The sequence below is a fragment of the Melanotaenia boesemani genome, chromosome 2, assembly GCF_017639745.1.
Source record: "Melanotaenia boesemani isolate fMelBoe1 chromosome 2, fMelBoe1.pri, whole genome shotgun sequence".
In the NCBI taxonomy this organism is placed as follows: Eukaryota; Metazoa; Chordata; class Actinopteri; order Atheriniformes; family Melanotaeniidae; genus Melanotaenia; species Melanotaenia boesemani.
The window spans coordinates 5,809,723-5,821,502 of NC_055683.1; the positions used below are offsets into that span (position 1 = coordinate 5,809,723).

The 11,780-nt window shown below is 39.9% G+C and overlaps 1 protein-coding gene and 1 long non-coding RNA gene across 2 annotated transcripts; one reads left to right on the top strand and one right to left on the bottom strand.

Moving 5' to 3' along the window:
* The first annotated feature begins 1,279 nt into the window (after positions 1-1,279).
* LOC121655483 lies at positions 1,280-3,655 on the top strand. The gene is made up of 4 exons (XR_006013218.1): positions 1,280-1,347; positions 1,564-1,740; positions 2,553-2,822; positions 2,938-3,655. It is a non-coding gene; the product is annotated as an uncharacterized LOC121655483 (long non-coding RNA).
* Positions 3,656-3,802: 147 nt separating this feature from the next.
* Positions 3,803-11,214, bottom strand: wipi2 (WD repeat domain, phosphoinositide interacting 2). The gene is made up of 12 exons (XM_042008321.1): positions 10,978-11,214; positions 10,087-10,169; positions 9,436-9,605; positions 9,221-9,317; positions 8,843-8,940; positions 8,575-8,667; positions 7,645-7,715; positions 7,395-7,508; positions 7,137-7,301; positions 5,652-5,759; positions 5,460-5,557; positions 3,803-5,233 (listed from the first exon to the last, which is right to left on the bottom strand). The coding sequence occupies exons 1-12, from the start codon at positions 11,049-11,051 to the stop codon at positions 5,121-5,123; spliced, it is 1,284 nt and encodes a 427-aa protein (XP_041864255.1). The 5' UTR covers positions 11,052-11,214; the 3' UTR covers positions 3,803-5,120.
* Positions 11,215-11,780: the final 566 nt, after the last annotated feature.

Sequence of the window (11,780 nt, forward strand, 5' to 3'; positions counted from 1 at the left end):
TGCTTTAAGGGTATCAGCTGAGAAAATGTAAGGGAATATTAGGAGTATACTGTAATCTGTGACACAACAGATAAGTTTCGGTTAAGTCGTGTCCAGTGAAGTGCAGTGTAACTTTTCTTTTCCCCACAAATCCCTCTAACTAATTTGAATTATACTTATTATGTTTTCTTTTAAAGCTCAACAAGCATATTAAATTGTGACTGCTAGGAGGCTGGGGTGTTTTTTTGTCCAACTTACTTCAACAATTCATTAAATACAACAAAGCTGGTTAATGAAGATCAATTAAAACCAATTAAGAAATGAAGTTTAGAAAACTTCAAAATGTATAATTATATAAAAGGCTGAAGACAGCTTTGCTCTCTCAATTCCTCATAGAATTCACTAAATAAATGCTTGTACAGCCAATATGTCTGTGTGTGTTTCTCATATATAACGCAGTCAAAAGAGATTGGTAAGAGACTTTGAACTCAGTGCCTGAAGATGAACCAGGTCGCAGTTTCTGCAAACAGATAAAACAAACACTTTTGTGGTGACAGGACTAAAAGTTCAAAGACTTACTGCACTGAACACTTCAAACACATAATTCTGATTCGTTGCATTAAACTCTCTCAAATTTGATTTATACAACAATTACATGGAGGGAAGAGGATACAGAAGGTGGTGTTACACCTTTGCCATGTCAGAAAACCAGGTTTGAGCCCCATCAGACCCAGTATTGACTGTGGTTTGGTATCATTTTTCCTCTGTGGGAGCAGCACAGCTTTGGATGACTTTTGTGGTACCACTGTTCGAACAGACTGAAATAACTTTAAGCTTTGATGGCTTTACATGAATCTTTAACCAAGCATTGGTTCCCTGTAAAGTGTAAATCTGGCTGAGTTTGTTAAGTCTCTGATTCTCGGCCACTGCCAACCTGAAGCTGATATTTCTGGTTTTGTGTAAAACATTTCAACAGCTGTCAGCTGGTGGAGGATGAGCTGGGAAAACTTTGGTAATCCGCCCATCTTTTATCAGGTAAAAATATAAATTTTTGCGTGATATAATAAATGTGATGAACGTTACATAAGCTCATCAGAGTGACATGGACAGGATTATAGGTGGTAAATGAGAGTTGAGTGAGTGTGGCTGAAATAATGATAATGGATGTCAAACAAAAGAGATAAAAATGTGAATATAAATGTAGTAAACAAGGATACGAAAAGAATTAAAGGAAAATGTGATGATTAATGTCTTTGTTTAGAATAATAACTATTGTTTGTATTCATGCAAATATTTGTTCATTTTGTCTTCTTCAGGTCTGAGGAGCTGGAGGAGGAGGTGGAAGCTGAATGAACCATGAGAGCCAAGGTACATGGACTGTTTTACCAATCATTTTGGCCAATTCAAACCAGATGCATAACTTGCAGTTTTTGCAACATCTTGCAGTTATACCTGAATTTATTTTTCTATGAAAGCTAAGAGTAGATTTTTATGAAATTTGGAGGGCCTTAACAAGAGGCTTGAAGGTAGAGTTGAACCCCAACATGGCATCTTCCTCTCAAATTTCCATGATTGTATCTGTAGTTAATTTCAAGATGGAGCTGATAGGAAATGTGAGGCTGGCAGCAGCACTGAACAAGAGGCAGTCCAATGTGGTGTCAGAGCTGGACGAGCAGCTTGAAACATCTCCAGGCTTAAAGCTTAACTAGAGAGAGATAAACAGAGGTTAAAGATCTCAACATCAGCAGAGAGCACATTCAGGTAAACAGTCTCACACAAACTTAAGATCATGTGTGTAAAGGAGCTGGACGATGGCTTAGCAGCATCAGCACCACCAAAATCCATCTGACTTGTAAAAACTTGCCCACAAACATTTTCTTTTGGAGCCTGTGTGGTTTGAATGTATCATTCTGTCCACTTAATGAACTCAAAACACACTACGTAGGCAATAAAGGTTGGGGATGCTTTGCATCTCAGAGGAGAACCTGTGGTCTCAGAAAGGTGAGGTAAGGCAGCCTGTATTTTCTAAGCACAAGACAAGAGAATAATAATAATAATACATTTTATTTGTTGGCGCCTTTCTTGACACTCAAGGTTACCTTACAGGATAAAACACAAGAGTAAAACAAATCAATAAATACATTCATAAAACCAATCCTGACTACACCTGTGGTGGATCTATACAGTTATTAACGTGCACTATCAAGAACTAATCAAATAAGAAGCTAGTACAAGCAGCTAACTGGGGCTAGCCTGTTGGCAGCTACTAGCTAATAGCAGCTAGCAGTGATGTGCGTAAAGCCAGATTAGCATATTCACAATTCCCCATTTACAGAAAGATGAAAAGGTGCAACATAGCTAAACTAAGTTTTTTTTCTTTGTCTGAGCAAAAGTTTGAAATGACCAATTTTGAAGACCAGAAATTTGTTTTTAAGAGATAAAAATCTTTAAACATCAATTAACATCATTTAATATCAATGAGTCATAGTACCAATAAGTATTAGCCAGTGTTGATCTTTTTTAATTTAATCCCACTCCTCTTTTTGTTTTTCTTTCCTCCTACTCTCCTTCAGATGCAAACTTTCAGTGTGTCTCCAAAAGGCTTGAGGAGGCGGCCTCAAACCAGAGCTGCCAGCCTGGAGAATGGTCAAGCAGAGGCTGCAGATTACCTCACTGTAGACCTAGAAATTCATGTAGACAAATGTCACTGTGTAGCTAGATTTCTAAAACAAACCAGCCCATGGATGCTTCAAGTGTACGTCTGGACCAAAGGAAATTTGTCTTAAAAAGCAGATTTGTTCTATAGTTTGCTAAATCTACCAGTTTCACTGCCCATCTCTGTGGTATGTAATAACTCTTATTGCAGATACAGCAACTCTGGTTAAGAAGCAACACATTTTGACAAGCTGGTAGCTAAATGGATAATTTATAATGATAATGCAACCTTTTCTCTCATAGGAGAACAAGCTTGGTGAAGGTAGCCACAATGTCCATGAGGTACAGAAGGCCAAGAAGAAACTGGAGGTGAAGGAGGAGGCTGAAGCTTCACTAGGAGTACAAAAACTACCACATTTTCCCAGAAAAAGAAACTAGCTTGTATGAATTCTGACTATAGAACCGTGTGGGAAAAGACGACAGAGGTCACATTGTCACAGTTTCTAATCTTCATATGATGAGACTATTGAGGACTAAAATCAAACACACAGAAATGTGTATCTGTGGCACCAGCCACTTTCAGAAGTCATAAGAACGATGCACAATAACCACGTCTGATTGGTAAAAAGAACCAAGCTCAGACTTTTGCGATTCAGAACTGCAAATAATACAAGTCAACACAAATTACACTGTATGTATATAAAACATAAAAAAATGCATATCTTAATTATATTTGTCTCAGGCAATTCTGTTAGACTGGTCAAAATAAAATGTGTAAATGTGATCAGGGCAACTACCTGGACAGGACCAAGAAGAACCAGGAGCAAAACCTCAGCTTTGAGGGTGGAAGATGCTGAGAGTCATTAACAGGAGGAAAAAATAATACAGCATCCAAAAAGTGGAAAACCAGGGTGAGGCGTTTTAGAGAGGAGAACGGGAGGTCTCTTAGTATGTTTTACAAAGCCAAATGTTCAGCTACTTATGTTATGACTGTGTTTCATTTACTGACTGATTATTTACAGACTGGACAAAAAAGAAGAAAGAAAAAAAAAAAGCTGAATAAACTTCTTACAAGTGGGGTGATTTCACTTCATTTCCCTCATTCTGTCCAAAGTGTGTTCACAGTCAGTGAAAGATGCTGGTTGCAAGGAAACAAGCACAAATCTTATACATCAATACAGAATTTATTTTCATTTTAGTTTCAGATGAACATTTCACATTTTATACAAAATCATTAGAAAACGCCTGATGCTCCAAAAATTCCACAGCTAATCCTTCGGTAGCGGCCGCAGACGCTGGAGGATTAATATGGAATCACGCAGCATCCTGGACCAGTTAACGAGGCTCAGCCTGACCTCCAGATCAATCAAATTACGATCCACAGTTCACTCCGTGGTTAAACATCCACTTTCCCAGAGTGCCGACTTGAAGTCTTAACCTAACAACAGGGCGGAACTTTATCTTGCCACATCTAGTAACGTACAGAGTAAAGATACAGGAGGATGAGAGGAAGAGGCATTTCCTGCCTTTCTCAGCTCATCATCACCGGCCACATGTCTTTGATGTATGGGCACAGTACCACGTCAACAACACCATGCATGTTTTCATACGCATGAAACATCATTGGTTATAACTAGTTATGAAGATTTTAAAAACGATCATTAATATCAGAGATTAAAATCAACCAGCGACTGCAGGCCTGAGGAGGGTGGAGCGGGAGTCGGGGAAGGTGCACTGAGCCTCTGTTTGAATGAGGTAAAAGTGAATGAGGACATTAAGGGGGCTAATTACTAGATTTTTGCTAATGTACATGCCCAGCACAGACACACTCAACTTAAGTTTCAGTCCAAGCATACACACACACACACACACACACACACACTCTTGTCTGGAAACACTTCTGCCTCACGATAAAAACCTATTTCTTTTACAGATAAACTTGATTCTTCTTTGGGACTGTGTGCGTTGGGGGAAAATGTGAGAAAAGAGCGCACACGCTAGATTAAGATCCGACAACTGAAATCAGATTTTATTACACCAATAAAAAAAAAAAAGAAAGAATAAATCCTCTCTTCTTTCAAACAAAACCATGACTTTGGAGCAGAGAGGCACTTACATGATCGCTTTCATTTTACACAGTGCTTGCGTCTGTGCGTGTCCTCATAGGAAACACAGCTACATTTTTTATTTTCATTTTTAACCACACTCACTCTCACATGTAGTCATTTTCACATCAGAGCATGTTTCTTTTTTAGCAGTTGGCACATGTACATGCAAAGCTTTAGTTCGGCCTGCGCAGGCTAAACTGAGGGAAACAGGAGTGAGGGAAGAAAAGGAGAAAAGGATGTGTATGTGGACAGAAAAACGCACAGATAGACTGACAGGCAGGTTCTTGAACACCCCTCCCCACCTCGGATCTTCGTCCCTCTCCCTGCCCCCCTTGTGTCACATGGTTATGGAGGCACCAGAGGAGCCCTCTAACTGAGTCAGTCAGTTTCAAGGATGAGCGGCGGCTGCTCGTTCTCCTCCTCCAAGCGCAAGTCGTTGAGGTCCTCTTCTAGCCCCGCCCCTCCCACGGCACCCTGTTCTTCGCAGTAACCTAGGAAACAAGTTCAACAACACTTTGATAAATACAAACAATGACCTGCTAGTCAGTACACAAATCATCACCTGAACATAAAAATGAAGAGCAAATGTTTCATTTAACAAAATAAGTATTAATGAAATGATGTTTAATGGGGTTTAAATTGATTCTAATGGATCTAATAGCAACAAACAAATCAAACAACTCCTGCAAAATACTTCTTACTAAATGTGTTTCCTACCTTTACTGACAGCAGCACTGTAGGTTTGGGCCACAAGGGGGCGATCATGTGACCCCTGCTCCAGGATCTCATTGGGTGGGTCAGTGCTGCTGTCTAATCTGAGGACAGAAACAGATACTCTCACTTCACAGTTTCTAATCACAAGCACTTTGTTGACTGTATATACACTGTGTGTGTGTGTGTGTGTTATACCTGTGCTGCTTCATGAGCGTGCACTCCCCTCCCTCTTGTGGGTCTAAGTTGTACAGGTACAGATATCCATCAGCTGCGGCGACCAACAGCCGAGGAATCTTTTGAATCCTGATTGGAAACAATGAAAGCGAAGACTTAGAAACGTCTAGTTTTAATGATTATATTCAGTTTTTGCTTCCACATCTCCCTCCACACCTTCTGTGAAAAGGTACCGGAGCCTTTGAACCTGCTCCTTAAGACTGGTGAACAGCTTCATCCTCTGGGCTGTCAGGAAGCTGAACTCTGCTCACTGCCTCCCCCTTCTGCCTTCCACCCTGGATCAAAACTAGATCCCTCATCATATTTTATATATATATATATATTTTTTTTTTTATCATCCAAACATACTTTCATTGTACAAAAGAAAAAATATATAAATTTGACTCTAAACTAGCGGAGAAGACTCATTTCCGAACTACATATGATTTGTTTTGATCTTGATTTAAATACAAATAAAACAAATCTTGCTCAAAAATGCTGAAAAAACTACTTAATCTTTAACGTTATGTCTCCTTAAAAGTGTTTCAGCTGCGTATCATCTGACCTGCGTATAGGCAGCACCTCTCTTTTGTCAGGTTGTTTCCCACGAACCCTGAAAACCGCAGGGATCACAAAACTACTAAACGAGAGCAATTAGCAAATTCTTGGTACTTAACAGTTGAGTTGATGTATTTCAGCCTGGATTGTGACCACACCACAGCACTGAAACTGCTCTCTTACAAGTCTTCAACAACATCCATCTTTACAGCTTTAGTGTTAAAAACAAAGGATCAAGCCTGAAATCTTGGTGTCTTTTTTGTTAAATTTTAACAGCCATTTAAATTCAATAACCAAAACAGCCACCTGAAGAATGTGTCTAGAATTAGAGGACTATTACTGTAACTGGGTTTTACACGTCTCTCTCTAAGAAACAAATCACTAACAACTGCAGCTGATCCAGAATGCAGCCGCTCGTGTCGCCACAAAACCCGCACAAAGAGGACAATGTCCCTCTGGTTCTCATATCTTTATACTTTTTTAATTGATTTTGAAATGTTGTTGCTGGTGTAAGAGGAACTAAACGGTTCTGCTGACGCCCTATGAGCCACCAAGACTTCTAAAATCATCTGGGTCCAGTTTGCTTTGCATCCTGAGGGCTAAAACTAAACAAGGAGAAAAAAAAACCTGGAGTTTGTTTTAAACCTTTTTTCAGATGTGGTCTTAAAAGTCTTTAATTTGCCACCACTTTTAATTAAAAATAGGGAGTTTTCTCTGGTCTGTTTCTTTTGATCGTGTACAGCAAATGGAGTTGCCTCATGTATGAAATGTGCTATATAAATAAATCTGCCTTCCTCTCTGGAGATCAATTCATTTTCAACTTCCCTATTTTTACTAACAGGTGTTCGAAATGTTCTATAAAATGGAGACCAAACCCTACTTATAATTTTGAAGTGTGTGTGTACTTACACAGCTAAGGCGCAGATGTTCTTATGCCCACAGAAAGGCAGCCGTACAGTGGCGAAGGCTCTCCCCTGGGTGAACATTTCTGTGACCTGTGAAGGCAGATAGGTGGTGGACGCCATCAGGACCTTCCCCAGGTACCCTCCCCATGTAGTGGGCTCTTCTGCTGGCCTGAACACACACACAGAAGGTTTATATTTTAGGTGGAACACAAAACACGCTCCACATGAAGTTGGACAAAGAAAGAGGAAGGGCTGCACTCACACATATTTCTCCTTCTGCGTCTCTAATTTGAAGATGTGGACCGTCTCCGTGTTGCTGGAGGCAGAAAGGTAGAGACCCTCCATACTGAACGCCAGCGAACAGATGCTCACACACCTGAGACGAGAAGCAGACGTACAGAGGAGCTGGTCAATATAAATGTGCAGCATATTCAAACCATGTATAGACGAAACCAGCTTGTTTTATTTCTGAAAAACAGAAACTTCAGCACATCAATCACTGAATCTTCTACCTCTTGACTCCTCGACGAAACTCAAAGAGCTTCTGTCCCTCTGGGATGGAGAAGACACGGATGACTGTGCCCTGGGAGGATTTAAAAGAAGGGAAACAAATGTATAAAAGGAAGCTTTTTCATAAACAACAGGTCAATGTACTACAGCGTAGGTTTTCAAAGTGGGAGGTGGGCTTCCTATGGAGGCTCCAGTTTCAAAGTGGTGTGAGTGAATGGAAATGAAGAAGTTAAAGAAATAACTAATAAAAGGACATAACATTCAGCAGCCTAAAGAAGAAATGATTATATGACAATGGAGATCTCACTAATCAGTACTACAACCCTGGTTATTGACTTGGTCAGTCAACCCAGGTTTTCTAACGCATCCGTTTGGATGTTATTTAACCTTGAAATTCAGCATAATTAGGGGCGTGTCCTTTTGATTGACAGGTATCCAATATCTGCAGAAAGAAGGGAAAGTGTAGCACAAACGCTGTTTTTAGCCGGCTAACAGCATGCCTTAGCTTTAGCACGCCTTCCTCCGTTAGCTGGTTAGCTACCGTTAGCTTGGTTAGCGCTTAGCTACAGGCAGCTCGGAGTTTTATGGGTGTCAATCACTGAGATATTGATACTGATGTAAAATCCAGTTCTCATGCTTTGCATTGTCAAAGGTAAGGCCAACAGTCCCTGACTTTGAAAGCCCCTGGACTTCTGCTGTTTCTCTGGTCCAGTCCAGCGGTTATAAGGAGAATTGGCAAAATCGTATTTTAATATAATAATAAAAAAAATAACATTTAAGATTCAAGGGGAGTCTCATATCCAAAAGGTTCCTCTTAGCAAAGTAAATTTGTTCAGCACAATATGGCAGCCAGATTATCCTTCTGCTGTCATCATGCTGGACAGGACAGGTTTAAAAACAAAAGAAAAGAAAACCCCAGGACTGAATAATACCTTCTCTGATGCTGTGGCCAGTTTGGTACCACTTGCGTCGAACGCCAGAGCAGCTAATGGGCTGTCATGGGCTGGAATCATGTTTGCTGCCCGCTGAAGGACAAAGAAACTCCAGTGAGTGATGCATATCACATCAGAAACCACAATTTACCAATACTAACATGTATGTGTGTGTTTTTTTTTTCTTTTAGAAGGAAACAGATGTTTCAGTGTATGTAAAATAAATAAATAAAAGGTGAGGTATAACACTTTATGTCAGATTACATACTAGGTTTACTGTGTCGAACACTTGAACCTCTCCTATCGTAGCACTGCCTGGGTACGCCAAGTAACAGTTATCATTGCTGATGGAGAGGGCACACAACCCTGCAAAGAAACAGGCAGAAAAAAGCATTGACAAAAAAGGACACAGAAAACTAAAAAAAATTCAAATAATGCCTAACATATGATGTGAGACCGTAGTAATCTAGTGTTTACAGCATCTATGGGAGTATGAGTCCTATATATTATAGAGCTGAGACAGCAATGCCAGCCTGCAGCCTTGATTTCAAAAGAAGAAAGTAAAGCACTTCATTATTCTAAACATTTAATTTAAAACTTTGTTTTGTCTGGGTGACATGATGGAAACACCATTCCTCCATCTCACCAGAAGGGTTGGGTGGAGTCTCTCTGATAGTGTGCAGCACTTTCATGTCTCTGATGTTATGGATGTAAAGTGACTCCTCCAGACACACAATCAGCCTCTGAAGAGAAACAACACAACATCAGGCCCGCTCTGCTTTCTGTAGTCAACCTAAACACCTGTTCACAGATACACCATTACTTAACACACAAATGCAGTCCAATAAAGGCCCGTCATACCTGTCTGTTGAGCTTGACAGCCAGTATGGTGTTAGAATAAGAGTAGTTGCAGATCTCAGTTCCCTTCTTGAAGTGACAAACTTTGAGCTTCCTGGGGGCCTTCAAGCTCACTATGGCCACAAGGCTGCTGGAGAACAGTCGCTCCACAATACACACATCCTCTGTGTCAGCTGCAGGCACACAAACACATTCAACATATCACTTTAGTGTTTGCTCAGCAGCACTCTTATCGGCAATTTGACATGAGGGAAAATGAAAATGAAATTCAAACAAGAAGAAGTCATTTTAGGATATTTCAAGTGTACCAAAATGATAAAAAGGTAGTAGCTGCATCACATGAGGGTATAGACAGGATGTTGCAGAGAGCATATAATAATACATATAAAAATAACCCAACGACAAGGAGGATGTTTAATATTTAAGTATACATAAGAAAAGTGCTGACAGGTGGTTAGAATATTTTAAGTACGTGTAATACTCTAATGGTAAAGTGGCTGCATGTTTTCTGTTACTAAGTGATGCTTTAAGAACAGTGATGCTTGCCTTGTAGATAAAGTAGCTTTGATATCAAGTGGATTTACTTACACAACTACTTTGTGGAATGTGTGCATGAAGAAAATGCATACACAAGACAGCTTACACAATACTTACTACATTCATATATCTGCTCCAATTTGTCCACAGAGGACAGAGAGAAAAACTTGTATCCTGATTTGGTGCCAACAGCTAAGGACCTACATGAATATATAAAACAACAGCGGTGATCAAGCGTTTCATCACCGACAGATAAATACAGATCAATGTCACGGCCACTGCTACTGTCCACTGAGCCTACAGCTTGTTAACAGTGGGCTCCGCTGCGTCCATGTTACTAGATATGCTGTGTATAGTTGTCAGATTGCGACGTTAGTCACACGACTGAAGCGGTTTTGCAATAACACCAGGCCTGAGATTCAGGACAACCAGCAGTTAACAAAGCGGAGAACCCCTCTGAGACTTAATATGACCCGAACAGCCTTATTTAATAGCATGAACAAAGTGAATACAGTGACCCAGTTAGACAATTTCACGACATGCAAGTCCTCCAGCTGTAACGCCAGTGCTGAAAACTATCACTTTTAACACTACGACGACTTAAAACAAACTAAAACCTCTTTAGTCCAGTCTTAGCAACATTTTAGTGTATGGTAATCATTTAAATATGAATAAATGAACTACCGTTACCCAAACCTCTTCATTCGCTATACAGACTCTAATCTATATATTTAGTGGCTAAAGTTAGCCCCGGACCACACAGCATCATGTTAGCTACAAAGCTATGCTAGTGCCCGGTTACATAAAAGCTCTTAACAGTATGAACCAATGGCTGATTTTTGTTATTTCAGCAAGAAATCTCCCCCGGGATATATATGAATTTATATACGGGATATATATTTAATCAAAACGCTCGGATAAATACAAAGTGAGCCGGCTAACGATAGCTAGATTGACAGCATACACAGGCCACTGGATCCCGTTACACTCTCCCCGGCCCTGCCTTACGTGTTGTCCTGGTTAAAGTTGGCGAAGAGGAGCTGGCTTCCGCCAGCATCCCCGCTTTGACTAGCCAAGTTCATGAGCTCCGCAACATCGACTTATAGAGCTCCGGTTGAAATAGCAGCAGTTGGACTGGAATTATTTCAGCTTATAGGCCACAAATGCTAAGCTTCATAGGGCCATGTCTTTTTCCAGCCCTCTGTAGTGATTGTTGTTGTTTTTCAGAGATGTTGCTTGCTTTCAATGCGCATGCTCACAGCAGACAGCGTGCAGTGGCTTTAAAGGGCCAGTTTTCTAAAGCGCACTGTCGTCATAGTAATGACCTCAAATTAGGAAGCCTTCAACGGATGTGAAAAGTATACCTATTTCAGATGTTAACGAAATATCGAGAAAAGAATAGATAAGAAGATATATATCTCTCTTTTTAGACAAGACTGTACGGTACAATTCACTATTTGATGTACCAGCGCCCCCTGCGTCAACGGTTGTAAATGACATCTAAAATAAATGAGCTGCCCTGGCAGATGTTGGTCTGCTTCTATTTATTTATCATATGATGATGAACTGTTAAAACTTTCCTCAATTATTTAAAAATGATCGTTATGAAACATTTAATCTCCTTAAAATCAGAGCTGGCTTAACCAAAGGATTTTTTGTTAGTTTAATAACATCACGTTTATTCACATTATTTTTGAATCACTTTAATATTGACAGATTTAATCAAAAACTTTTAATTCACGAAAGGTTAAATTAATAATAAAAAACAAAACAAAACAATAAAAGTCACATGTAATGTGTCGAAGCCAACT

Coding starts and splice junctions, on each gene's coding strand:
- wipi2 (XM_042008321.1), bottom strand. CDS start 11,051: ATGAACTTGGCTAGTCAAAGCGGGGATGCTGGCGGAAGCCAGCTCCTC. Junction 10,170..10,977: donor AACTTTAACCAGGACAACAC/GTAAGGCAGGGC, acceptor ATATTCATGTAG/GTCCTTAGCTGTTGGCACCA. Junction 9,318..9,435: donor CTGTCAAGCTCAACAGACAG/GTATGACGGGCC, acceptor GTTTCTCTTCAG/AGGCTGATTGTGTGTCTGGA.